The 27,821-nt window shown below is 50.7% G+C and overlaps 1 protein-coding gene across 2 annotated transcripts; it reads right to left on the bottom strand.

The window, feature by feature from the left end:
- Nucleotides 1–827: 827 nt before the first annotated feature.
- ENTPD6 (ectonucleoside triphosphate diphosphohydrolase 6) lies at nt 828–27,533 on the bottom strand. Of its 2 annotated transcripts, none has more exons than XM_036323209.1 (14): nt 27,376–27,533; nt 17,474–17,789; nt 15,783–15,859; nt 13,890–14,033; nt 12,647–12,722; nt 11,938–11,973; nt 10,975–11,063; nt 10,326–10,405; nt 9,399–9,463; nt 7,288–7,389; nt 5,304–5,444; nt 3,528–3,584; nt 2,153–2,265; nt 828–2,020 (listed from the first exon to the last, which is right to left on the bottom strand). In XM_036323209.1, the coding sequence occupies exons 2-14, from the start codon at nt 17,763–17,765 to the stop codon at nt 1,922–1,924; spliced, it is 1,371 nt and encodes a 456-aa protein (XP_036179102.1). In that variant the 5' UTR covers nt 17,766–17,789; nt 27,376–27,533; the 3' UTR covers nt 828–1,921. The 2 variants fall into 2 exon arrangements, with proteins under 2 accessions (XP_036179102.1, XP_036179103.1); XM_036323210.1 differs by having other exon boundaries at nt 5,304–5,441.
- Nucleotides 27,534–27,821: the final 288 nt, after the last annotated feature.

The following is a 27,821-nucleotide window of genomic DNA, read 5'->3' as shown; positions in this document are numbered from 1 at the left end:
GCTTCCTTATCAGGTCTGAGAGGTGAGAGGGCTCTGAGTGTTAGAGTCACTGACGGAGACACGCACGAATGTATTAGATCATCTGGAAACCAGATGGGCTGAGCCCCTAAATGGTGCCAGCACCCAGAGATGGGGAGTTAGAGACTTTAAAGGACTCTAGGTGGGCTTTTTTGGCAGGGAATTCTCTGGGTGGGTCCAGATCCTGGGCAAGTCCGGAGGGAAAAGTTACTGGTCTTAGTAAGTGGAATGTGGTCTAAGTGAAAGGAAATGTCGGTTGGGAAATGACCTCAAGGTCAGTTTCCCAGGGGAGGGGGTATTGATTCAATTATTTGATCAGACCTCACAGTGAGCACCTAGTGATCAGGCTGGAGTCCATCCAGTCTTAGCTCGACATTGGACTCCTTTCCAACTGACCCCCATTAAAGCCAGGGCCTCACTGAACACACTGCCACCTGGAGTTGGCACACACTCGAGACCGCCGTGCTGCTCGGGGTGATGTGTGTGAACACTTACCTGGCACGTGCTGCGGTGACGGTCCCAGAGGTGGGCGCTCGGTTCTGACAGACGCTGGGGAGGTGAGGCGCTCCCTGGCCAGACCCCAGAACAGCCTGGGCCTCCCAGGGCTAGTCACTAACTGGCAGGAGGGCCCAGTGGGGGCCTCTGTGTGTCCTTCTGTTGTGATCTCACAAGGTAAACTGACAGCACTCAGTTGTGCCCCCACCTACCACCCAACTTGGGCGAGGTTTTGGTCCTTCCTGCCCGTGTTGGGTGGATGGACGTGGCTGATCCTCACTGAGAGGAAGCACAGAGCAGCAGGAACTTTTGGTAACGGGTAAACCTTTATTCTGAGTGAAACACATGAGGTCAGCTTCTGCTGTGCACGATACATTCACGAGAACGACTGTAAACCTGGGGCCACACAGTACAGCACGCAGCCCACGTCTCCCCATCTCCCCGTGACAGAGCCTGCAGTGCAGACCCTGGAGGGCGGAGCCAGCGTCCTGTGGAGCTTGAGAGGGAGGAGCCACAAGAGGGCAGTTTCCAGGGGGCAGTTCTGGCGACTGCTGAGCCCAGTCGGCTGATCCACGGGCTGATCCACCGGCTGATCCCCGGAGCTCCTGTCTCCTGACACAGCAGCGGTATGTTTACTGGGGCTCAGAACACAGTGGCCTCACAAGCACTCAGCACTGCCTGGCAGACACATCACTCACTCAGCACAACCATAAATATTTCACAGCAGCTCACGCTCACATTCAGCCTTTCGTAAAGAGCCGGGGCACAGGAGGGCCACGAAGAGGTATTTCCCCAGCCCCTCCTCCTGTTCACAGTGTCAACTCCATCGGTTAACCTTGAGGCATCCAAAGACTGAGGAACAGTTCTCTGTATGACTTCACGCATCCACACCCAAGGAGGAGCAAACACGTTCAAGTGCAGAGTTCACGGCGCCTTGCCGGGCCCACTGTCCCAGAGGGCACGGGCGTTCTCACTCGGCTCACCCTGAGCAGCAGGGCAGCCTGCAAAACCTCGCCCTGATTCTGGGAGAAGGTGGAGGTCCGCCTTGGGGAAGTGGGTGTAGACAGGGGCAGGGGCACAAAACAAGACTCCAGTCCAGGAGTGGATGTCACAGCCACCCAACCCTACAGATGGGGGGCGTGGGGACAGCGGGACTATGTCACCTGGCCATGGCAGGTGCTCTTTTCCCATCTGGTTCGCTGCCCGCCTGGGGCTGAGGCAGGGAGGAGGAGTGCTGGGCCTGCGCTGAGTTCCAGTCCTCGGCTCTTCCAGGGGCAGGGCTGCAGGGCTGCAGGGAGGAGGGTCTCGGCCCGAGCTGTGGCCTCCTCCCAACACGTCCAGAGTTTCCAAAGGGCCTGTTCTTGCAGAGACGGAGCCACTACCTTGAGGACGGCAGGCAGCTCAGCCACTACGAGGCCCTACTCTTCTGTCCATTCAGGGAGTCGATGTAATGAAAAATGGCCCCCAGAGCCCAGCTGGTCTCAACGTTGTTGATTTTCCGAGTCAGCTGGAGAAGACAAAGGGAGGGGCAGAGGGGCCCATGCACACAGGTGACAGGATGGCTTGGGTGGGAGGCAGGAGGCAGCGTCCTGGCCCCTCAGGCTGTGAGGGGCACAGGGCGCAGGAGGCGAACCCTTACCTTCAGCACTTTGTTTCCCGGGAAGCCGAATTCTCGGAGCAGCAAGCTGATGTAGGTGAGATCCATGCACAGGAAGGGGTTGCTCTGCGGGCGGGTCTCCGCCGTCCGGCACACTGGGGATGAGAGAGCGGGTTCCCAGTCAGGTTCCCGGGGGGTGGGGGTAGGTGTATGGCGACCCAACTCCACTCACTCCAGGTGTCTACTCTGCGCCAGGCTCTGCGTGGACTCCCGGTCCTCACTGCTGATTCAAACAAGCCTGCAGCTCGGAGCAGGACCGTGACCCGCCAAGAGCACACCAAGAGGCGGGGCCTGAGGCCAGCCACTCGCCAGGGGCTGGGCCGCCGTCCCGGTGTCATGGGTGGGAGGCCACATCTCCGCCCCCATGACATGGACACCTCTCCCGGACGCAGACCTGGGCTTTCTGAGGAATGAAAACACCAGCAAAACTCGCTCCGAACAATCTACTCTTGTTCTCCAGGGCGATGGACAAACACACCCACAGCCTTCCCAGCATTCTGCTGGGCACCTTTGCCTACTGAAGAGTCACGGACACCCAGTGTCCACAAGACAAACCCGGAAATGACAAGAAAGCTTAGGAGCCATTTTGGGGAGGAAGGACTTTCTCTGGAGAAACATACAAAGGTTAACTCTTTCGACATGCAACTGGGAATGGCAACCGAAGAGCAGAACATTTACAAGCCTTGGCTTCCTATCCTTTTCGGCTGGGGCGTGAGATGGCGAGGAAAGAGACGGCCCAGGGCTGCAGGGCCAACACCTGTGACACCCCAAGGGCACAGGACCAAGCGCCCAGTTTGTGCCGGCACCACCGGAGTCTCAGGGCCACTGAGGCCCGAGGCTGGCACCTGGGGATCCTGGGAGGCAGGCGCAGGGCACGCCGAAGGGCTGGCTGCCAGCCTGCTCTTCATCCTCATGTGCCAGGCTCTGCTGTTCCGGGGCCCTGGCTTCTTCCAGTTCTGGTGACAATTTTGAATTTACTGGGACACTTTCAGGGGAAATCACTCTTAGGGTTAACCTGAACCACAGTGAGAGGCGTCAGGAAAAGTAAAATCAAGGGAGTCCATTCCTCACAAGGATTTTTTATGGCTGGGGACACGGGCGGCCCCCTTCCCCACCGCCTGGGGCCACACGGGAGGTGGTGAACCGTTGGTCTGGGCCCAGCATGGTGACCCAAGTGTACTCTCAACTCCGTACTCACCCCTCTGAACACTCATCTGGTTGCCAGAATCAAGAGCCCACCCCAGGAGTTCTGGTGCCATTGCCTGTCACAAGCACCGCAGCCCGCATCTCAGACGGGGAAGCGTCCCTGCCTCCAGCTCCAGCCCTTCCCACCCGGGAAAGTGCAGCAGCCACTCACCGTACTTGGCCGCAATCTCAAAGTCTCCGACCACGAGGCTGCCTCCCTTCTCCGCATCTGGGGGACAAGACCAAGCGTCCAGTTTGTGCCGGCATCACAGGAGTCTCAGGGCCGCTGAGGCCCGAGGCTGGCACCTGGGGACCCCGGGGAGGCGGGTGCAGGACGTGCCGAAGGGCCGGCTGCCAGCCTAGCCTGGCTGTAAGCAGGGCAGTGGCCCCGCGACACGGACCATGCTTTCTGAGGTGCTGACAGGCTTGGGGTGGGCAGATGTTCCCTGCGGGACCACATGGGGGCGGTCAGCACATCAGGGATCTTACAGGGGCTGCCCGAGGAAGCCCACTAGACCCCACTTTTTAACTTTAAGAAAAGTAAACTGGAAATGTGCCCCAACGCTATGGCCCTGAGCTCAGCAATGGTGTTCTGGCATCTGTTTCCTTAGTGTGAAAAAATTCTGTATAAAAAAAAGCGAGGGGCGGGTTGTCAGGTCTTAGAGCAAATGGGCAGCCCAAGCCTCTGGCCATTCCCGGGGAGAGGCACCTCACTTATGTCTGGCCTGAGGCAGCTACTCAGTGTGTGGAAAGGAAGTCTCCTGACTTCTGGGCATTGGCTAAGTCAGCAAATGTCAACACTGAGGGTGGGTCCCAAGGGGTTCTTTCAGAGCCACGTGTGAGCTCACGAGGAAGCCAGAGGAGCTGTTCCGAACACTCAGCATCTCCTGGGTCACTTGGGCCGGTGTCGGACCCCAGGGAAAAGACAGCCTTTGTTTACGGTGAGGAGTCCCAGACTGACAAGGGGATGCTGGGGTGGTGCCCAGCAGGCTGCCAGGGTGTGGTGAACCCCAGGCACTGCAACGCCTGCAGCTGGCAGCACGGTTAGGAAGTGTGCACGACGTGCCCTTGCTGTAGCTCCACGGAGCCCACAGGATCCCTAAGACCCAGCAGCCTTAGGTTGGCTATAGGGGGCAGCCCAGGGACCCTTGTCTGTGCCAGAGAGAGGGACCTGGGTCTGAGAGAAGGGTGAGGGTGAGAGAGAAGACCCCTACCCCCCGGCTGCCTTCCACAGGGGGCCTGACAGTGGGTGGCTTCATGAGCATGAAGGCTCGACTGAGGGTCTCAGGATCCCGGGAGCCAGAACCTGACATCGTTGCTGTCTTCTGAAGCTTTTTACTTGCATTAATGCTCTTATCTTTATCACAGGCAATGCATTCTGAATGTCTCAATTATTTCATTAACAAAATTTCTGGTTAACACCCAATGAAGTGACTTCAAACCCTCCAGCGCTTTCACCCTCAGTCTAAGCACCACCCCTTGGCAAACTCCACATGTCATGGCCTGTCCTGACCGCACTCTGGGGTGTGGAGTCGGAGAGAGCCTAAAGGCTCCTCAGGGTCACCAGTGGCATCGGCTGACCTCTCCCCAGCGCAGCCTGGGGGCCAGCCAGGGACACACGGCTGCCTGGCTGAGGCACAAAGGGCTCCATCAGCCAGAGACTCAGGAACCAGGCAGGAGGGTGGGTCTGAGTTAGGTGAGCCAGTCCTGCCTCAGAGCAGAAGTGACTGCTCCTGCACCGACAACATACCTACTAAGTGGCTCAAAGAACTGAGTTATTTATTTAAAGGGGGCTTATTCCCTCTTATTCGATGACAAGACCCCTGCCCTCCCCAGTCAGTCCACTTCTCTTGCCCCGAGGTGATTGGCAGCACAGCTGCTCCCCGACAGAGCCCCTCTGCCCAGGGTCTACACCTCACCGATGAACTCCTGGCCCAGCCCCCCTTACCTATGAGGCCAACATTTGCTGCAAGGTCATAATAGTAGGAAAAAGCATAAAAATCCACATCCTTCACTTCTTCTGTCCTGTGCACTTTATTCTGAAGGACTTCGGACACTCTGCGGGCACACAGCTGGTAGAGGTTCACTACTGGGCAAAGCAAAAGCAGGGCCAGCAGTCAGTGGGCTCCCAGTACCCAAGCACAGTCCCTGAGCCCCTTTCCCAGCGACCTGAGTCTGACCGGGAATGGGAGGTGGGACCAGGAGCCTGCAGACACCACCCCAGGTCGGCACACGCTAGCACCATACCCGTCAATAGCACCTCTCAGGGCCACGGCTCTGATCAAGGGAGGGAAACCGACTGAAGGACACCAGCCTCTGCTGGGCCCCATGCAGCCATCCGCACAGCCCAATGGGCTCAAGTGTGCAGTTTACCCTCCACTCGCCCTCTGTCAGCCCTGTGCTGAGTTCTGAACGTGCAGCGTCTTCCTCCGTCTCAGCCGACACTGTGGAGGTGAGGCCTGCACTCTCCTTGTGTCACAGACAAGGAAACGGAGGCCTAACAGGCAGCTGGCCATGCTCACAGGCTGGCCACTAACTCCTTGCTTGGAAGAAGAACACGGGCCCGGGAGTTAAGGGGTTAAATGCCTACAGCCCATGCCCGAACCAGTTTCCCTTCTTCCTTTCCCAAAACCTGTCCTACCACCCAAGGGCAGCCCATTCAAGGCCACCCCTTGTCCTTCAGACCGGACCAGTCACACTACCTCCAGGAACACAGCGGCTGCCCCAGGGCCTCTGCACATGCTGCTCCCTCAGCTTTAGATCTGGTGGCTCACTCCGAATCTCTTCCTATCTGCTCTCAAGTATCCCCTGGTTGTCTTATCTAAAACAGCAATCTCTCCTTCGGCACCCCTTCTCCTCCTTCTATTTTATTTTTCTTCAAAGCGCTTTCCCATGGGTTTTACTGCCTGACCCCTCCCACTCCTCCTGGGCACAGCCTTGCCTGCGCTGTGCACTGACTGTGTGCCAGTAGCTGCAGCAGGGCCAACAAATGGCACGTGCACAGTGGCTGAGTCACAGTGACCCGACGCCCACTGGATATTAAGAAATGTATTTGGTCTTGTTCCTGGTTTCTGATACAGAGCTCCTAAATCCCTCGTAAGATCCTGAGTGATTGGCGGGGGTGGGGGGAGTGAGGAGGGACAGCTGCCATTCATAATAAGCTCCTTTCAAGCACACCTGTGTTTATGCTAATAAGGTGACTCTTGGTGGGTCCCCAGGCTACAGGGTGGGGGGTGATTGTCAGAGGAACCTACCATGTGATATGAGGTTTGGAACTTCCTAACCCCAACATCCGGGGAGGGGAGAGGGACTCGGGACTGACTTATCACCAACGGTCAAAGATTTAATCAATTGTTTCGAGAACTGATTGGTGTAGAAAACCCACACATTTGGTGTCAGAAGAGTAGACACAACTCTTGTCACCAAAGGCAGACAAGCCTCAGGACCACATGTCCGGCCTGGGAACAACATTCCAATACTTCCTTAAGATGACACTGCAGTGCACAGAGCAACCGAGACCATGTGTGGGGAGAGGGGGCAGGCTGGCAAAGCCCTGTCGCAGGCCTTCGGGGACCCTGCAGCCTGAGCGAGCCTCCCGTCCTGGAGGAGGAAGGGAAGGAGAAGCCATGGCTCTCTGTGTTCAGAAACGGGCTTGCTGACTGTCCTAGGGATGCTGGCCCCTTGGAAGAAAGCACCTGGCAACAGACAAGAAGCCTTGGGCAGAGACCGCGGGGAGCTGGTGGATGCCAGTGGGCCGGCAAGGGCCTCCCAGAGTCCTGATGAGGTTCAAAGGGCGCCTCCATTTCAAGGACAAGTGCAAGCTCGTCTGTAAAGGTGTGATGACAGTCTCCCTGCTCTCAGAGGTCCTTGGAAGGGGCGGGCTGCACCGTTGACCCTTCTCCCCCACGATGAAGGGTAAATCCACACAGTACCTGCCTTCTGTCCGGAAAGTCTGTACGTTATTTCAGCATGTTCCCACTCCCCTTTGAAACTGGGAGCCAGACAGGGACTGACCAACTCCTTTCCAGCCTCCACTGAAATAAAAAGAGAAGAAAAGCACATTGTCACTGCAAGACCAGGGCATTGCATGGAGCTGAGACATGACTCCACTGAGGGGAGGCCCAAGGGACAGAATATTTTAGGTCAGGACTACAGGCACGGAGGGTACAGGACGGACCCGACTCATGGGAGTGTCCAGGCCAGCGCCGAGGTAGAGCCGGAGCAGAGCTTCAGCTGCCCTGGAGACATGGCCACTCCCAGCTCACATTCCCTGAGGGGCTTTGGGGTTCCAGGCAACAGGCCTGGTGCTGCTCAGTGGATTGTCACAGGACCCTAAGAGAAGGGGAGTTGTTACCCAATTTATGGATGACAGAGGCAGGGCCAGGATACTGCTACCCTGCCACAGGTCTGTGCTGCTCCCCCAAAGCTGGGGCCCCATAATTAGCCAAGGAAACGTGCTGGCTGGCCTCCAAGGCTGGCCCCGCAATGCCACCCCTTGAGAATGTGCGTGCCGGTCTCCCACTGAGAAGTGGGTCCCTGTCCCTGCCTGAGTCCACTTTCACCAACAGAAGGTGCAGGACATGATGTCCTGTGACTCAGGCAGTCTTCTTTCCTCTGAGCCTCCAGGGAGAACACAGGCTGCTCTGCTGGGACAGAGGCCACGTGGAGGAGTGCCGGGGGGCAGACATGCAGCACAGCCGCCCTACATGCCACCACATGGGGCCCCAGGGACTCCAGTACAGGTGTCACCCAGTCGAAGCCTGTGGATTCATGAGATACAATACAATGTACTGAGTGCAACCACTCAGCTTGGTGGGTGACCTGTTGTGCAACAATGGATAACACAACAGGGAGACTCATCCTCTGAAGTACACCCACTTGGCCTCCCAGCTGCTCTGTATCAGCCAAGGATGGCAAACTGGTGCTTGCCTTCTTCTTGTTGGCTAGTGTTTTCTGGCCCCAGAGTGAAGGTCACAGGTGTGTCTGAGACGTGGACGTACTTTTGGTTTGCAACAAAGGGGATTATCATCACGAGGTGAAACACCAGAATTTGAAAGACATGAATGGAAACAGGATGTACCAAAAGAAAAATTTCAGTTGAACATTCCCATCGTGTCAGACAACCAGGTCCTTGAAAGAGGGTAGAAGAGCTGGGCTGGGGCTCGGCGAGAGGTGGGACCCAGAGAGGCAGGGCCAAGGGAGGGGGTGTGGCTGAGAACACGAGTGGGCTCACATGCACAAGTCGGGACCTGAGGCCTGAGTCAAGCAAGGCCTTTGGGCCTCCAGCAAATGTCATCGGGGTGGATAGGGAGATGCTGGCCTTGGAACTGTGTCCTGTGCCCAAATTGGGACACAGTGACCCCTAAGATCTCAGAGAATTCACATGTACTGCCGGCCAATGACAGGCTTCTCCTCCGCCAGACCGATGGGGGGTGGGGGGGCAGGAAAGCTGGGAGTAAATGTGACCTTAATAACCTGACCAGACAGACTTCGTCTCTAGTCTAACACGACGTCTGGAAGAAGAGCCACGACCATGCTTCATGATGAAGCAAGAGAAGACAGAGGGACGTTCTCACAAGGCGAGAATCACTGTGAATGAGGACAAGTCCCCCAGCTCCACTGCAACAGCCCGCATCACACCTCCTTGGGGCCCCTCCCACACTGTCCTGAAGAATAAGGTTCTCTTCAAATCCTTAAAACAGACTCCAAATATAAGTGACGACTGTTATTTGGATCCTAAAATCCCCCAGCTCAGCATTTCAGAGATGACTTTACTAGCATTTCTTTCTTTGGAAAAATAACTTGGAACGTACACAGGTAAAACACACTAGCCTGTGTCCCGTCTGAGTACCCCTGACAAGATCTGGGGTACATCCTTCTACACACGTCCCTTCTGGGCTCCCTGAGTCCTACCGGCAGGGAGGGCGGACCGGAAGCCAGGCCAGGGGTCAGTGGAGGCACGGGCAGGAGAAGGGGCTCCACTCCCACAGGACTCCCCATGCCTGCTGGGCCAGGGGGGCTCTCAAGACTGCATTCCACTCACCAGGCTTCCCCTCTGTGCCACCCAGAATCGCCAGCCGAGCCGACATCAATCCGAGCCCCAGGTAGCTGTGGGAAGAAAATCCTGGGTGAGGGTTGGCCTGCCATCTCCTACTCGGATTCTAATACATTCACCTGGCTGGATCCAAAACAAGTGGGAAAGGGAGGAAACCGTGGCTTTTCTGCTTCTTCTAGAAGTCTCCGTTTGCGGAGTTTAGCGTGTTTAGTTAATTAGTTCAACACATGAAGGCCTATTACTTGACAGGAGCTTGTCTGGGAGCTGTGGACGCTGGTGAATGCAACAGCCCCGATCTTTATTGTGCACGTGTGTGTTACAGAAAGAATCTACCGAAGGCGCCATGTGCACTAGTTGGTCCAGAAAATTCCTGCACAATCCATGGGCCCTCCCCACTTCTTCAAAACCTCCTCCAAAGTAGAGCAGAATAAGAACAAAAGAAGAAATGTCATTTTACTGTAGGAAAACTGAAAAATGGAGGGAGAAAGCAGGAGGGAGAAGGTCCAGGTGGGTCCACAGCAGGGGGTCCCCGGGACCTGGCGTGTCTGTGTCTGTGACTGAACACTTCAGTCACCCTATAGCAGTGATGGTGAACCTTTTGAGCTCGGCGTGTCAGCATTTTGAAAAACCCTAACTTAACTCTGGTGCCGTGTCACATATAGAAATTTTTGATATTTGCAATCATAGTAAAACAAAGACTTATATTTTTGACATTTATTTTATATATTTAAATGCCATTTAACAAAGAAAAATCAACCAAAAAAATGATTTCGTGTGTCACCTCTGACACGCGTGTCACAGGTTCGCCATCACTGCCCTATAGGCAGGAGTTGGAGGCACGGGGAGGCCAAGCAGCGCCAGCTGAGCTCTGTGCCTGGACGGTCACCCCCTCCACCCTCACTCCCGAAGACACACCTGTAGGAATAGAGCTTGTAGGTCCTATTAAAAATCTGCAGTGACGTCAGGTAGCCGGGTGGGGAGGTCCGAAGGGTGTCCTGGGGAAGAACATGAGGGTTACTCCCCTTCCTGCTGGCCTTTCTAGAAAACTGTCCTCAACTCCCTCAACTCGTTTCAAAACACAAGGATATTCACAGATGTATTCAATTAAAACAGCTGTTCATTAAGCCAAGTTAAGCTTTTCATTGGGGCAAGAATAAAAACGAAACATCCAAAAAGTAGGTTTCTCCTTCTTTTGAATAACATTAACTGATTCTGACAAATATGGCCCAACCAAGACAATGATGAGTAAATTTCATAAGTGCTCTTCTGCTGAAAACTAAAGCTAATAATATAAAAAATGGTGGAGAAGGAATGCACTGTCAGGGAGGAAAGGAGAGGGCCCACTTCACATTCTCTGGCCCAAGGGGTTCCAGGTAGTACATACTCTATCACCCCCCACATTTTCCATTTTTTCCAGGGAGCGTTAAATCAAACCAAGCAGCGTTAACTGAATGGATCTGGCCCTCAGGAGAGGACCTGACGGCCTGGGCCCAGAGACACCAGGTCTCCGGGCCTCCCCAGGGAGGGAGCCTGGGAGGGTGGGACCCCCGCAGGGGCTGGTTACCTCAACTCTCGGCAGGAAGGTGATCTGAGTGGACCCTCCGCCCAAATCCAGCATGCCCACACTGCTGCTTCCTGGGGATTTCAAACTGCCTGGAGCACAGGAGAAACCAAGCCAGCACTGTCACGTTAGTAAGCAGATGAGTACTGAAAAGGAAGGGGAGGTTAGAGGCCAGGCCCTTCAGTGGAAACTAAAACAGAAGCAGCGGCGGCTATTTGAAACTGTCCACATAAAGACGCACCGTGTTTAAGAGACATAACAATGGCTCCACTGGCTGTGGCAGAGATGCTGGGCCGGCCACACCTGCTGCTCCTGCTCGGAGACGCTGACTTCCCCGGTACCCCTACAGGCCCCAGCCATGCCCCCCTCTCCCCACCCCAGCTCGGAGGCTAGGCTCCTGATGTGTCACTTAACAGGGTTCTCCATTCCCCAAGGGGCGAGGAAACGGCTTTCTTTTCTATATACGTGTCAGCCACACTGGTCTTTTCCATCATTTTACAAAGGGGCAAAACTCCACAGGTGCTGATTAATGTAAGAAAAGTAACTCCTTGCTGCCTGGTTCCAAAAACAGAGGTTTCTGCTCCCTGTTCTACCTGCTGTCGAGGAATTCAGTTAGAAGGTGATTAGCATGTACATCATGCTTAATATTCGAAGTGACCAGTTTTATTCCTGACCTCCCAGAAATGAGAGGACAGGGCCCCGGCGGCTGCTGCTGCAGGAGGAGGGTAGCGTGCGCTGGGGGAACCACTGGGACTGGGGAGAGGAGAGCACCCCTTCCTGGGCACATACGTCTGTGAACTCAACGCCGCCCCTGCCAAGCCAGGCGGACACCCCACCCATTCCAACTACCTACTCTGAGCCAGAACTTGGCAAAACCCCGAGGGGGTATTTTAAAGAGTAGAAACGAGGCCCCTGCTCTCAAGAATGGGGTCTGAACTGTTAGCCTCCATGATGAAGGGGACGTACCTGTTAGGAAGTTGACGGTGATCCAGGCTGAAATGCCTACGAGAGAGTCACAAAGAGCATTTGAGTCACGCGAGGTGCTGTGGACAACATACGGACGCAGATGCTACCTTCAGGCTTCAGGAGCGCACACTGACCACTTCCTCACTACCCTCCGCCTTCAGATCAGGGACAGAGGGAAGACTGAGCCATGCCATGCAGTGGCTTCAGGCAGACAGTTTTAGGAGGTACCATCCTAAAAAACTAGAATACTCTGCCAAATGTCACCTCTCTCACTCCTTTCTCAACTTCCTCTTTTTGGAAGCGGCTAAAAGAGAAACAAACGTCCCCTTTCCCTCCCCATACAAACAAACTCTTAAAGTCATATTTAAAGCCAGGGCCTGGTGAGGAACCTTACTAAGTGTAACTTAGGATAAACAATGCAACAGTAACACTGGAAACATGGTAGTAATTGGGCATTCTCTTTAAATGTTCTTAAAATGGAAAGAATGATTATTTTCAGAAACTTCATCTGTGCTAGTCAAGATGAGAATCTAATACTGGCTCCAAGAAGACCCTCGGAGATAGTTAAACTGCGAACTGGAATGGGATGGTCGCTCAGCCCTGTCCATCCGTGCGTTTGACCCCGAGAGAGCTGAGTGCTCCCAGCGGCCCTGAGCACGGCCGCCTCACCCTGAGAGCCTCCTCGCACAGAACACTCTGGCAACTCTACCTTCATCGGTTCCGTTCATGATGGAAACGCAGTCGTCCCCTACAAGGAAAGGTGACGCCTTAAACACTTCCTTCACCTAGATGTAAAGAGAGACACGTCTTTATCCTCCAAAATCTAAATTCACAGTCCCAATCAGACTATCTTCCAGCAGGGCGTCTCAAAACACCAGAGGTGTCAGCGGCTGCTGCTGCAAAGTAGCAAACCTCAGGTTTTGTATTCAGCTTTTATGATGCTCTGCCGGCGCTTTCCTTGTTAATCTACTCCCTGGGCTAGGGACACAGATGCTGCCCTGGAAAGCCCTGTGCTGAAGCACATGTTGCCGGGGAGAGCCTGCCCTAAGGCACTCTGGCCTGGAAGGCTCTGGGGTGCACTGACTCTGCTGGGCCCCAAAATGCTGCCATGCTTTAGGACGGGGGATGAAGGGGCAGGAAGCCCTCTAAGGCAGAGCTCAGACCTGGGACCCCGTATGGCTTCGAGATGAGCTGGGAGAGGGGAGGCAAAGGCAGTGAGCAGCTCCATTTGAGGTGTTTCCTTATCCTTTTTTTTTTTTTTTTTATCAAGTATTGACACACAGGAACTTAAATACATCTGGTACACCCCAAATGCAGTGGTGTCCCATAATCCTACTTGAGTGCATAATTTTATAAGTGATCTGGACGGATGTGCAACCACCCATCACTCAGCAGCTGGTTTAGAAATAGTATAGAGGACTGGGAGGACCATTCTGCACAGAACAGTTTTCCTGATTTGGGTGATGAAAGCAACCTCCAAGCATCTGTTAAAGAGGGGTTCCAGGGGCCCCTGCATGGGTGGTGCAGGGCCTGGGGACACGCCTGGTCACGTGAGAGCCAGGAAGAGGCTCAGGGTCTCTGCAGAAGGTACACCTGAGTCTTGGCCTGGGAGCAGGACTGGCTCCCATGAGAATAATAGGCTGGAGCCGAGATGTCAGGAACTTGGTTCCCACAGCCTTTGAATGAATCACCAAGCTCTTGGGTGACAACCCTTCAAAAGCACAATGAATTTTTAAAGCAAAGTTGTTCTTATGAGAAAAACAGGTTTATGCTAGAAAACACCAGCAGTTTTAAATGTCAGGAGGAAGCTAAATGTCATTCACTCTCTAATAACAATTCAGTGTTTCTCGCTTCAGGAAGCACCCCACGGCCTGACCACTTGGACACTGGCTGCATGTTTCGTGCTTTCAGTTACTGTAAGCCACCCTCACGAAGGAAATGGGCAAGATCACCTTTTGTAGTAAATTCTGAGCCTTTTCTCCTGGTAGCAGACGTAAGCCAGCGGTAGCCTTGAGCACCAAGGGGGTGGCCTTCCAGAAATCAAAAGGAATTTCTTGTTTAGCAACATCCAGCAATTCCTGAATACCCGGAGTGCTCTGTGAACGGGTAAAACAGGGTCTGTCAACACTGAGCGTACACTCACAGGTGCTCCCTCACCCTTTGGTTTTTATTAACTTATAAATACATAGTTTCAAATTTTCCAAATCAGCATAAAACAGCAACTGAAGTGGTGCTGGCAGGTGTGTGGGGCACAAGGACCAGGAAAGCACAGAGAAATGTCCTTGGCGGAACGTCACGGGATGAGGCACAAGAAAGGGGCTCCTGTTCTACACGCCTGGCCACCAAAACCCTCACCCGGTGACCTCAGACGAGTGTGACTCCGCTGGACATCACGAGCAAATTCTGGGGTCGCTCAGAGTGCTAAAACCCATGAATAATTACACCGAGGGGTCATTTTCACCTGGGGGAATGCTTGATCCAAATACTGGATAAGGCCCTGTGTCTGCGGGGACGGATCGGGGAAAGACTTTGGTAAAACATTGCTGGCATGTCAACAGGCACAATGCCATGCGGGCAATTTGGCAAGGTGTGTGCAAGGGAAAAATACACCCTTTTTACTAAGAGGCCCCACTCTAAGAATTCATTAGAGAGGGCTCTTTGCACATGTGGTTAATGAAGTGTATAGAATGTGACAAACAGCAGCCCTTCTTATACTGTTAAGATCAGAAGACTGGCCATTATCGAAATGCCCTTCAGGCGGGACTGGTTCTGTAAATTCAATGTGCGCACATAACTGCAATACCATTCAGCCAGAAAAATCAGAGCAGCTCTTCCCATACTGAGAGAGCAAACGATCTCCACGTGATACTGTTTAAAGACAAAAGCCAAGTGCACAGCAATGTGAGTGCCACTCCACTGCGTATGTAAAAGGAAAAGGAGGGGAGAATACCGATGTATTTGCTCTTATCCACATCAATGTGCTCTTGAAGGATATGCAGGAAACCAAGGACACTGGGAAGCTTCTCCCACTCGAATGGGTGTTGCCCACTGAAATAAGTGAGGGTTTAAAAGCCCGGAGCTTACTCTAGATATCTAATGTAATCAGGTTTGACCTATGTTCACGCTAGAATCACTAATTTTGATTTTTTTTTTTTTTTAACCGAACGATAGGAAAGCAAGGCTATGACTTCACTGTCAGAGATCAGGAACCATCTGTGGAAAAGAATGACATATTAGCTTTTGATCTGAGACATGCTTGAACCAAAAAAGGAACTCACAGCTATACTGGTGACTAGTTTCACGAAAGCCTTCGTGAAAAGACAAGTGTCCTGTATTACTGCAGTTGCCAGTTTTAAGGACTTTAGAAGCATAAATGCTACAAGCTTACAAAAATCATTGACAGCTTAAATTCCTTTTATACTTACCTGTTTTGTGGACTTTGCATAATACATCTTTAACCTTTTGTTTTAGTCAATGTTTCCCATCTTCAATCAGAGAACTAAAACAATGAAAATAGTAAGTTTTCAAAGAATGCTTTTTGTAAGTTTGTAGCTTTTGTGCTTTTAAAATGCATCCAGACCTCTGGTGGCCTGTGTGCTGGTTGTCGGAAGTGCCTGGGAGGGCCAGGGTGTGTGTGGGAGAGTGGGAGGTGCGGGCCCTTATGCATTGTACCAGTTTCCTCCATTTTTCTGACCAGACGAAACATATGAAATGTCCCCGGACAGCACCATCAGAGATGCTATTTTGTGAAGATGGCCGACTGCGCTCGGGGAGGAAAGCTGGCTTTAACAAATCACAGTTAGAAGACAAATGTGATGAACAAACAGACGAGAGAAAGCGGCTACCTTTTCAACGTCGTCAGCATAAGCAGAAAGACCTGGCTGCAGTGCTTTGAAGGTTTCATGGGTCAAGGTGGGAGTCTCTGAGGAAAAAACATTTTTTAAAAAAGGTACAGCTATGAATGTATAGAAATATGAATTTACAAATATATAAATCTATACGACTGGGATTAGCCACACTTTTAAAGGCCAATCTGAAAACAGATAGGTGCCAGAGGGACAGGAGCCCTGTCCATGATTCTCATCTAAATTCTGACACTAGTTTGGCTAAACAAGATGAATATTATACCTAACGCTTTGGCCAGAACTTTACCTTTAAAATAAAAAATAACTTTATTCCGGTATAATTTGCATACAAAAAACTCCATTTAAGGTTAATTCTTGTTGATTCAATAAATAGAGGGGCAGGGCAGATGATTTTGCAGTTTTTCAAACTGCAAAAATGAAAGTCATTTCCTCGATTCTGGGGTGGATGCATTATGGGATTCTAAAAATATCTGCTTTCTTCTGTTTTAAAAATTGAGTGTTTTAAATATTTAGGAGGCTGGGCTCCTGTGCATACAGCAGGGTGAGCATTCAGAGCACACAGTGGCCAAGGGATGCTGGTCTAAATTCAGACACAGAGACCCAGGAGGAAAAATCAGAAACAAAACTTTTGTAAGGATTAAATAATGGAATGTCGCTATTAACGGATTCCATGCGGACATGTGTAGTCTTAAACTCAGCTCCAAAACCATTTTTGGAGGTAGAGAGGACCAGCACATAAATATGTATTTAACTTGCAAGAAGTTTAGAAACAAAGCAGATGAAAAGTAAATAAAGTATCCATGATGGCTTTGGAGGGCTACTCAGGGTGTCTGCATCACCTGCTCAGTTAAATGCACAAAATGGCATCGACTCAAAAGGCACTGAAAGTGAGCAAAGAAGCAGAGTAGAGAGGAGAGGACCCAGGCTTGGCCAGTGCGCCTGCTGAACAGTCAGCAGAAACACTGGCTACAGGCTGGAGAGGCAATCCTCAGAGCCAATGGGCACAGAGAGGTGCTGAGAAAGGAGGTCAAAGGGAGGAGGAACAGGGTGGTGGCTGGGCGTGGTGGGGTCTCCCTATAGGAGAAGCAGGTGAGTGGCGATGCCTAAGCCCCGCCTTTGGGAAGCAAAGTTCACAGGCTCTGGCTCCAGCTCCACTCTCACTGCCGAGGCCATGGCCCCACTGGCAGCTCTGTGTTGGGCTGGGTTCTGGGTTTTTCCAATTATCTGACTGTCCTAGACTCCTAGCTCCACTGGCCTGAATCTGGGGTTATTTCCTGACTTAAATTCACGAATACGATGTCTGGCCTAAGTCATGGTCCCAGCCACTTGACCTGCCTGTGCATGCTGGGAGGGGACTAGTTTTTCAAACTGCAAACACCCTCTGGGATCTCAGTTGCCCTTAGCTGGTAACCAGATGCTAGTACAAGTAAGAATATTCTGGGACTCCTGGGAAATGTAGATTCCTGGGTGCCAACCCATACTCTGAGTCAGCATCACTGGGACACTGCCTTTTTGACAAGCTCCCAGGTGAGTCTAAGACAGGGAGTCTAACCCATACCCTGAGAAACCACTGCCTTTAGGCAGGGGGGTGGAGGGGGCGTGACCCCAAGAGCTCAGCTGGGAGAGGAGAAAATGCAGCATGCAGCAGGGCTTTCTGCTGGGCAGGATACCTCCAGGCTGCCAGGTGAGTTGAAAGATATGCACTCGGGTCCCAGTGCTTCCCGCGTCAAACATGATGCCATAGAAGACCTTGTGACCACGTGCAGTCGTCCCCGGGGCATCCCGAGTCTGGTGGCCCCGGTGGACCCCTGAGGCTGCCTCCGTGATGCTGAAGAAGGCCTGGGTGGCGAAGACCCAGTGCCATTTGATGTAGGCGATGTAGATGAACAGGCACACGAACAGGCCCAGCGGGTACGCCACCTTCATCATCTTCAGGTTCCCATTATTTGGTATTTTTCTCATTTCCTTGTCTGTGAGGACTGTGTGCTGGCAGAACGGGAGAGAGGCAGGAAAAACACATCAGGCTGCGAACTTCCAGGACAAGTCGGAAATCCCTGTGCTCGGGGACAAAACATGGAACCAAAACCTGGGCTGCGTTTTCTCCTGTGAATCAGAAGCTCCACTTGATTCTCAAAATGGTTCTGGAAGGTGTGAACCCTGTTTTACAGAAGAGGAGCTGAGGTTTATAAGACTAGGTGAGGTGTCCAAGGTTGTAGGTCCTGCAGGCGCTGACCTGGGGCACAGACCCACAGCCTGAGCATGCTTCCCTCTAAGTCAGTGGTTCTCAACCTTCCTAATGACGCGACCCTTTAATACAGTTCCTCATGTTGTGGTGACCCCCAACCATAAAATTATTTTCCTTGCTACTTCATAACTGTAATTTTGCTGTTATGAATCGTAATGTAAATATCTGATATGCAGGATGTATTTTCATTGTTACAAATTGAACATAATTAAAGCATAGTGATTAATCACAAAAACAATATGTAATTATATATGTGTTTTCCGATGGTCTTAGGCGACCCTTTTGAAAGGGTCGTTCGACCCCCAAAGGGGTCGCGACCCACAGGTTGGCGACCCACAAGTTGAGAGCTGCTGCTCTAAGTGCTGTTCCAGACAAATAGCTTTGGGACTCATTATATTTTATTTTTTTAAATATATTTTTATTGATTTCAGAGAGGAAGGGAGAGGCAGAGAGAAATAGAAACATCAATGATGAGAGGGAATCATTGATTGGCTGCCTCCTCCAAGTTGGCTGCCTCATTCTATTTTAAAAAGTCATGTATAAATGATGTCCCAAAACCTTTCAAGGTAACAGGAACATGTATCCAATTCGTTCTTCCACTTTTTCTCCCACACAGTAATTTACTTTTCAAAAGGGTTAAAATCTTGTCCTTTGGGAACTGAGAGCCCCAGACAAAATAGGGAATATGCTCGTTTTTGTTTCCCTGGAAAACTCACAACACATACATCTTTTTATTCATGTAGCATATTCCTGCCAAGGAGGAAATCATGCCTGTGCGCTTTCAAAGGCTATGGAAGTTCTACCTGGGTAGCGAAATAAACTAATTCAGCACCATTAACTTTGATTCAATGCACCCCAAATAAGGCACGTGTTCAAGTTTTATTAGCAGCTTCTAGTGCAGGGGTGGGCAACCCCTGGCACGCGTGCCAAACATGGCACGCCAGTAACTTTTGCTGGCATGTGAAACCCTCTCTTATAATCTTCCATTTACAATTTTTTTCTTAATATTGATTTTTTTTATTTTTCAGATAAATTCAGTGTAGGTGCATCTGAGATAAATAATTTTACATAACATGTATACATTAAAAAATAAATGTATTTTTCATCATCATATACTGTGTTTTTGTCGCTCGAATGAATTTTATTATTTCTTCAAGGTTCTTCACATACGTACACCTTAAGAGATATCAAGTAGCCCTGGCGGTTTGGCTCAGTGGATAGAGCGTTGGCCTGCAGACTCAAGGGTCCCAGGTTCGATTCCAGTCAAGGACATGTACCTTGGTTGCGGGCACATACCCACTAGGGAGTGTGCAGGAGGCAGCTGATCGATGTTTCTCTCTCATCAATGTTTCTAACTCTCTATCCCTCTCCTTTCCTCTCTGTAAAAAATCAATAAAATATATTTTTTAAAAAAAGAGATATCAAGTAGACGTAACATGTTCTCAAAAAATGAGGGTTGGCACGCAGAAGAATTTTGAGTCAGAGATTTTGCTGGTTTTGGCATGCACTCACAAAAAGGTTGCCCACCTCTGTTCTAGTGCAAGGCACCACGTGGGAACCTGACGCTCTCGAGGACAGGCAGCGAGGTGCCTCCCTCTCAAGGCTCCCATGCCCTCAGGCAAAATCCACTGTCTGTCCATCATTCTCGGCCAGTTACGGTAAAAGGAATGGAAATTCCTAGGGGAAAGGAATAGGGAAGTGCCGGGTTGAAAGGAGAACGCGGTGTAGGCTGCCCGCAGCAGGGTGTGACCATCGGCTAGTTATCCCCTTGCATGGGGCTGGTCTCCTCATCTGTAAGGTGTGGAGCTGCTCTCGGGAAAGCTGCCTCTTGCTGCTGTTTCAGGACACAGAGGTGTGTAATGTGCTCAGAACAGGATACAGAGCACACAGATTTGAATGCCGGCTCTGCAGAAGGGAGGAAGGAGGCAATGTCCCCTGGAACCAGGGATGGCGAGGGTAAGAGTGCTGGAGGGTGGGGGACTGCACTGTCTGGGGATGGGAAAAGTGGGGGCCAGGGCCATCAGTGCAGGAGGCAAGCCTACAGGGGCCTTCATGCCAACCTTGAGTGTGTCTCAGTGGAACCTTGGTTCTCAAACTTAATTCGTTCCAGAAGGCTGTTTGGGAAGCGATTTGTTCGAAAACTGGAACGTTTCCCCTCATTAGAAATAGTGTAAATTGAATGAATTCGTTCCAGACCCCCAAGTGATTCTATTTTAACCTTTCTTACACATAACATGTCTAATACAGTACTGTTTAATCTATAAACAAACACTTATTTTCTTAAATTTATCCAACCACCCCCTACCAGCCTTGAACGAATCACTTAAAAAAAAAAAAATGTTTTATTGATTTTTTACAGAGGGGAAGGGAGAGGAATAGAGAGTTAGAAACATTGATGAGAGAGAAGCTTCGATCAGCTGCCTCCTGCACACCTCCCACTGGGGATGTGCCTGCAACCAAGGTACATGTCCTTGACTGGAATCGAACCTGGGACCCTTCGGTCTGCAGGCCCACGATGCTCTCTCCACTGAGCCAAACTGGTTAGGGCTGAATGAATCACTTTTAACACTAGGGGTGTCTCTCAGGAAGTTAGCATGCAGCATATTCACTTTTTCATTTATCACGCCTCCGAAATGCTGTCACCAGTTAACTGCTTTTCCTTTATCCAAATCAACAACAGTTTTTTTTAACCTCTTTAATTGCCTGTGATCACTGTTTCTTTCACACCCTTAGCAACATTAGCACTCTTGATGGCCTCTTTTTGTTTTAAAATTGTAGTAACTATCCATTTTGCCAGCAACAAAAGCAGCCATGTATATGGGGGAACTGAAAATAGCACACACAGAAACCCAGGGAAGATACATGCTCAGAAAAAATTCTAAGAACAGCTTAAACACCCCCCCCTCCCCCCCTGCTGACCTTATGGCACAGACACATCCTGCTAATTAGTGAAGGTCTTTCATGGCACAGAGCAAAGACGGGAAATCGGCTATTTTTCAAATGCTGAATTTTTCAAAAAGAAAAAAAATCACAAGGCATACAAAGACATAGGAAACCATGGCCCACTTAAAGAAATTGGTATAAACCATCCCTGAGGAAAAACAGGCATAGGATGTACTAGATAAAGACTTTAAAACAGCTCATTAAATATGTTGAAAGAGGTAAAGAAAACCCAAAGAAATAAAAAAAAATATTAGAAAAACAATATATGACAACAAAATGAGAATATCAACATGAAGATACAAATTGTAAAAAGAAATCAAACTCCAGGTCCCTAAACCAAGGGTTCCAGTACCAGGAAGAGAAGTCCCCATAACTTCTAGCTGTAAAAACCAGCGGGGGACTAAAGCTGAGGGAGACAGAGACGTGCTGGAGTCCCAGGAAGTTCCTCTTAAAAGGCCCATGCACAGACTTACATGGACTCACTCTCTGTGAGCTCCAGCACTAGGGCAGCAGCTTGAAAGGCACCAGAGACATATGAGGAGGAACAAAACTGTCAGGCATCAGGGTGAGAGCTGGTGGGGTGGGAGGTAGCTTTCTCCCAGGCAGAAGTGATGGCAGAGGCCACTGTTCCTTAGCTGAGCACCCTCCCTCCCCTCCCCGAACAGGCAGGTGGGTGCCATATCTGAGACTCCATCAACCTGGCTTACACTGTTTGCCCTGCCCTGGTGATTCCCTGATTCCTCACCCCACCCAACTTTCAGGCCCACCCAAGCTATTTCCAGTGGCTTCCATGTGAATGGTCTGTCTTGGCACAAGTTTCAGATTTTCCTAAAATCCCTTAAACAAGCAGCATCTGGTCCCAGTGTGCCCTCTACCACTTGCTAAATGGCCCCAGGCCCAGCATTAGCAGCAACCAGCCTTGGTTCACAGCTTGGCCTCGCCTGGGCACTTCCAAGTCCAACAAAAGGAGCAGGCAAAACACAGGTGGTGGCTGACCTGGGCCTGCACCTCCTGGGAGGTCTGAGAGACAGCACACCCAGTGGACAGCTTTAAACCACTTCTAAGTACCACCACCCAACCACCTCCACAAGTGACACACTCAAGGGGCAGACTACGTGGGCAGTAGAGGCCTGCTGAAGTAAGTCCTGCTCTGTGGGGTGGGCCCCTGCACAGCTGATTCTCCACAGTGGTTGGAGGTCAGTGGTTGCAGCCAGTCTTTTCAGCTGATCAGCCTGGGGGTAGTCCCTCCTATTGACATGCCAACAGCAATGAAGGCTCAACTATAAGAGGAGGGTGTACATATCCCATGGGGGGGGGGTGTGCACCTCAAGTGCCCAGCTTGGGTGATCAGGGAGGCTGTGCCCCTGGACCCTATAGGACACCTACTGGTACTACATTAGGCCACTCTACCAAGCCTGGGAGACACAGCAGCTCCACCTAATACATAGAAACAAACACAGGGAGGCTGTCAAAATGAAGAGGCAAAGAAACACGTCCCAAATAAAGAACAGAACAAACTCCTGAAAAAGAGCTACACAGAATGGAGACAAGCAACCTCCTAGACGCAGAGTTCAGAACGCCGAACTTAGTGAGCTTCAATAGCGTGAGGAAAGGCCGGCCAGAAGTTAAGGACACACTAACTGGAATGACGACTTTAAAAACAACAACAACAAAAATACAAACGTAAAATGGAAAAAGAGTCCATGAAAGCAGTAGTCAAAAGAGAGTAGTGATGGCTATGCCATAGCAGACAAAATGGACTTTAAGTCAAAAACTGTCATAAAAGACGAACATTATATAATGATTAAAGGGCCAGTTCAACATGAAGATAAAATAGTTATAAACATAGACACCAGAGCTCTTACATATATGAAGCAAACATAGAATTGAAGGTAGAAATAAACAGCTATATAATAATAGTAGGAAACGTCAATGTCTCATTTTCAAGAAAGGACAGAAAAAATCAATCAACAAGAAAATAGAGGATTTGAACAAAATTATAGTCCAATTGGATCTGACAGGAATATACAGAGCACTCTACCCAATGAAAGAATACACATTTATCTCAAGAACACATGGTACATTCTCCAGCATAAATAATAAGCTAAGCTACAAAATACATCTTAAGTTAAAAAAGATAAAAATTAAACAAAGTATCTTTTCTGATCACAACTAGAAATCAAAAGCAGAAGAAAAACTAGAAAATTCCTAAATACGTGGAAATTAAATAGCACGTTCTTAAAGAACAAATGGGTCAAAGAAGAAATCAGAAGAGAATTTAGAAACTATCTTGTGATAAGCGAAAATGAAAACACAATATACCAAAACTTATGAGATACAGTGCCAACAGGGAAATTTATAGCTGTAATTGCTTATATTAAGAGAGAAGAAAGATCTCAAACCAACAGCCTAACTTTGCACCTTAGGGAACCAGATAAAGAACAAACTAAACACAAAGCTAGAAGGAGGAAAACAAAAATTAGAGCAGGATAAATAAAATAGGGAATGGGAAAAACAGAGAGAACTCCTTGAACCCAAGAGCTGGTTCTTGGCAAAGACCAAAGTAACACAAAATTTTAGTTAGACTAAGAAATAAGGAAAGAAGATTCAAATAACTAAAATCAGAAATAAAAAAGAAATCACTACTACTGATTTTATAGAATAAAAACGATTATAAGAGAGTACTATGAACAACTGGATGCCAATAAATTGGATAACCTGGACGAACTGGACAAATTCCTTTAAAGGCTCTGAGGCAAGACAGGTAACCTAACTGAGTTCTGTGATGTAGGGTTGAAGGCAGTGGTAGGGGAGCAAAAGGAAGAGGGCTGGGCCTGCCTATTTTATCAAATTCAAACTCTTTACTCTCTCAACCAAGGCAGCAGGTCATGTTTTGAGATTTTTCCTGCCTCAAATATTGCTTCTTTTAGCATCCTTTTCCTTCGGTCCTTTCTCCACAATGGCATCCTCTTCCTTTGGTTCTTTCCTCACACCTCTGCAAAACCTACTCGGAATGCTTACTGCCACTCTGAACCCTGGCAGCTGGAGGCTCCTCCCTTGGGCTCCTTGGTGCTCTGCATACTTCCCCTTCCTGGGTAAGCTGTAGGTGGAGTGCCTCTCTTTCTTCTGGTTGGACAGCTCCTCTCTAGCTGTTCATCCCGTATCTCCAACTCTGGCACAAGGCCAGAGTCCAGCAGCTGCTCAGCCAACACTTGCTGGTAAAGGAGGCTAGCTGACAGCTTAGCAATTCACCGAGACAGACCAGGCAGTCAGGGAAAGATGGAGGGACAGAAGATGCTCTAGGACCTGAGTGATAGCCACCCTCTGTAGTAGGCCATTTAGGAGGGGGCTGTTACCGGGACACAGAAGTGACCAGGTTTTTTACATGCTGAGTTTGAAATGACAGCAGGACATCAGTCAGATATGGAACTGCTCTGCGAGAGATGACAGGATTGGGGTTGGGCCTGGGGAGTTATCTGCATTAAGGGGATCTTAGCTGCGCTCAGGAGTGAAGAAGTCAGCAACAGAGAAGACCCAGGCATGAGTAGAGGCTGAGACACAACCTGGGGAATGCCCTCTCATAGGCCTCCTTTTGTTATATAACCTGAAGTTCCCATTGCTAAATGATCATTAAAAAAAATATTTATAGAAAAAGTTCTAAAGCAGCTATTTCCAAGGATGAACAGTGAGGGCACAAAAGCAATCCCCTACAAATGTGAAAGTGTTTTGTAAAATCCATTTACATAACCAAGGTTTATCAGGTTCTATGTTAGTCTAAGAACTAGGTTCTACATGATCAAATGAACAAGTGATACATTTCGAGGAAAATGTTGCTCTTAATTAAAGTTGTCTACCTGTTAAAAAAAAACACCTTTACATACGCTCAGTCTTATTATCAGAGGCCTACAAGGCGGGCACTTATCTCACACAACATAACCTGGGATCACAGGTTAACACATGATGAGGCACACACAAAATTTCCTGGCTTCCAATAAAATGTGCTTCATCACTTCCCTTTCCCTATTAACACAAGACTACTTTAGACACCAAAAAAACACACACACATGAAATCACATACACATAGTAATCATTTAAGTTACACACCATAAGCTCAGGGTGACGCAGAGTCCAAATAGAATGTTGTAGGAACAAAGAGCCAGGAACAGCCTGGCCCATGGGCACCTGCAAGCCCCTGAAGCCAAACCCAAAAGCCAATTTCATTCCACTGGGCTAAGGTATTTGTCCGGAGCCAAGACACCTGCAGGAGAGGCCAATCGCACTTCCATGGCTACCACTAGTAGTGCAGTGCAAATGTGTGGATCAGGCCTCCCCAGAGGTGCACCGAGGAAAATAATTCAACTTTAGTTTTGTTCTGTGAAGGGGAGTTTAGAAAGTAAGGCAGTAAGGAACATGGAGCCGGCCGGCGGATGGGCAAGGTGTCTGGTGCACAAAAGCAAACAGAAAGCTCTGACAGCGAACCTTGCTCCCAGCTGGCTCCTGCTGCGGGCCACCCTCTGTCAGGGCAGGCTGGGGTCAGAGAGGAGAACCTGGGTGTGGAGCAGAGGTGCCTGCCCCATGCCTGGCTAGGTTTCTGGGGACAGCAGATGGGTTCTTAGAAATATAAAGTCTATCTGATTTGGATGGTGGCCACCTAATCTGTTGGCCAGTTCCTTCAAGGTTTTTATTAAAGTACACAAAACAGCCAAGTGCACAAGTGACTGCCACATATACTGAAAATGTAGCCAACATCAGAGTATGTTAGCAAACCACTACTTATTCTCCCGTAGGTTTAAAAGGGATGTGTTTCCCCTTTTCTGAAAAAAAAAAACTGTACATGAATCAGCCCTGTCAATACCACCTGTTGTTTCCTGTTCATAGGACACAGTGGGCGGGAGGCGCTTCCAGATCTCTTTACTGGACTGTCCACGTCTCTGGTTCTTCACGTAAGGCTCACGGAGGGAGATGGACACACACCATGTTAGCCAAATGACACTTCCGAGGGCAGAAGTGGGGGAGAGCAAAACCACTTTCTGGACTTGTATCATTATGCTTGCTAGACTTTTCATGAACCTTGTTCATGCCATGGCAATGCCAACAGGATGTGTCCCGAGGGTGGAGGATGTGTGGGTTCCTGGGGGACACTGGAACGGCCTAGGTTACTTCCGGGTGGCTGGTTCCTTTGGGCCGACACCCAGAATGCGGGGCTGTGTCCACAATAATCTACAGAGCTATTCTGGCTTCTCTACAACCCTTAACCCCTAGAGTGCTGGGGAGTGTGAGATCGCGCCCCTCCTGTCTTTCGCCAAAAGTGCCGGGAGCGCTATTGCGCTCCTCCTGCAGCGTCCAGTTCTAAGTCTGCTTTTATTAGTGATGATGATATTGCTAAATATGTCAATTCTAGCTGTGAAGATGACGATTTTGTGGAAGATATTGAATATGTAACTTCATTTACTTGCGATTCATAATTTTTTTCCTAAACTGCTGTAAAATCAGCAAAAATGCCTTGGCAATTTTAGCATAGTTCCTAGGATATTGGTTGGCACTCAAAGGGTTAAAACGTTGCTGTGGCTTCTAGCAGCACTTAAACTAAAACTCACCCATCCTTCCAAGGTCCCCTGCCCATCTCCCCCTCCTCGTCTGCACTCTCCTGGCTGCTCACTGCTCTCCACTGAACAGAGTCCAGCCTGGTGTCCAGCTCTGTCCAGCTCTGGGCCTCTTCCTCCCACAGCCTGGTGCGCTCTTGGCTCACGGGTCAGCTCAGGCAGAACCACTCTCACCAGCTCATAAGCTCATCTGGTCACTCCTCCAACGTCAGAGGTCCTTGTCCTCACACCCTCAGGATTGTATGAATGGCAGAACCTCACGGGTTCCCTGGGTTAGCAGCTGGGCTGTGAGGCCCAGGAGGGAGGGGGCCTGCCTGTCCTTCCCCTAATTTAAATGTGTCTACCCATTAAACAAATACCTTTCCATGTGCTGTATCCACTACCAGAAGCCCACAGGGTGCTGCACCTGCACAGGGCTGGGAGGAGGGACAGCAAACGCGGGCTGAATGAATGAATGAATGCGGCAGGGTTGCCAGAACTGACTGCGCCCCTCAGGGGCCCCCGAAGTTCAGAGTCCAGGGAGAACTGCGGCAGCTGGGGCAGGAGGGCGGCAGGAGGGCAGACCCGTGCGCGAGGGACTCCAGGCCACCTCCCGGCGCTGCCGCTGGAGACCCTGTGGCCAGGCGCGTGGTTCTGCACCCGGAGGCCCCCGGCCCTCCACCCTCCGCCCCCGCTCCAGGGCGCAGCGCACCGGCGCGCCCGCCCCAAGGCCCTTGTGCTGCCAGCTCCCCGCAGCCCCGCAGCCCCGCCAGCCCGCACCCACCCCAGGTCCCCCGCTTACCCTGCAAGGGCCCCTCTGTCCCACCCGCAGAGGGAGGTGACGTTCCCGCGGAGGGGGGCGGAGGGGTGACAGAGGGTGCCGCTCAGCTCTCCCACCCCGGCGGCCGGCGTCACCTCGCCTTCCACACACAAGCGGCAGCGAACCCGCGGATCCCGGGGCCTGGGCCCCGCCCACTTCCACGCCACGTTCCTGCTGGGCGGGGCGTAGCGGGACCAGTGCGCATGCGCGGAGTCGAGGCCGCCCTCTCGGGCCCCCGCTGCGCAGGCGCAGTGGTCTTTCCCACGTGGGTTGATTGGCTGGTTCCTTGCAGCCTGAGCCTGGCTGGTGTCCCCACAGATCTGGGGTCTCGGACCCTTTGGCGCTCCCCTGCCCCACCCTTTGCACACACACTGCCCCAAGCCATAGCGCGGCTCTTCCCGTCGGATTCAGCTTCTGATCCAGCTTCG

Source organism: Myotis myotis, unplaced genomic scaffold, assembly GCF_014108235.1.
Source record: "Myotis myotis isolate mMyoMyo1 unplaced genomic scaffold, mMyoMyo1.p scaffold_m19_p_9, whole genome shotgun sequence".
Classification (NCBI taxonomy): Eukaryota; Metazoa; Chordata; class Mammalia; order Chiroptera; family Vespertilionidae; genus Myotis; species Myotis myotis.
This window is presented reverse-complemented; position numbering and strand designations above follow the sequence as displayed.

Excerpts from the sequence above, each read along its gene's own strand:
- ENTPD6 (XM_036323209.1), bottom strand. The coding sequence starts at position 17,765 with ATGAGAAAAATACCAAATAATGGGAACCTGAAGATGATGAAGGTGGCG. Across the intron at positions 5,445-7,287 it reads ACTTTCCGGACAGAAGGCAG|TAGTGAACCTCTACCAGCTG; the intron begins GTACTGTGTGGA and ends TGCTTTGCCCAG. Across the intron at positions 3,585-5,303 it reads AGCAAATGTTGGCCTCATAG|ATGCGGAGAAGGGAGGCAGC; the intron begins GTAAGGGGGGCT and ends CTTGTCCCCCAG.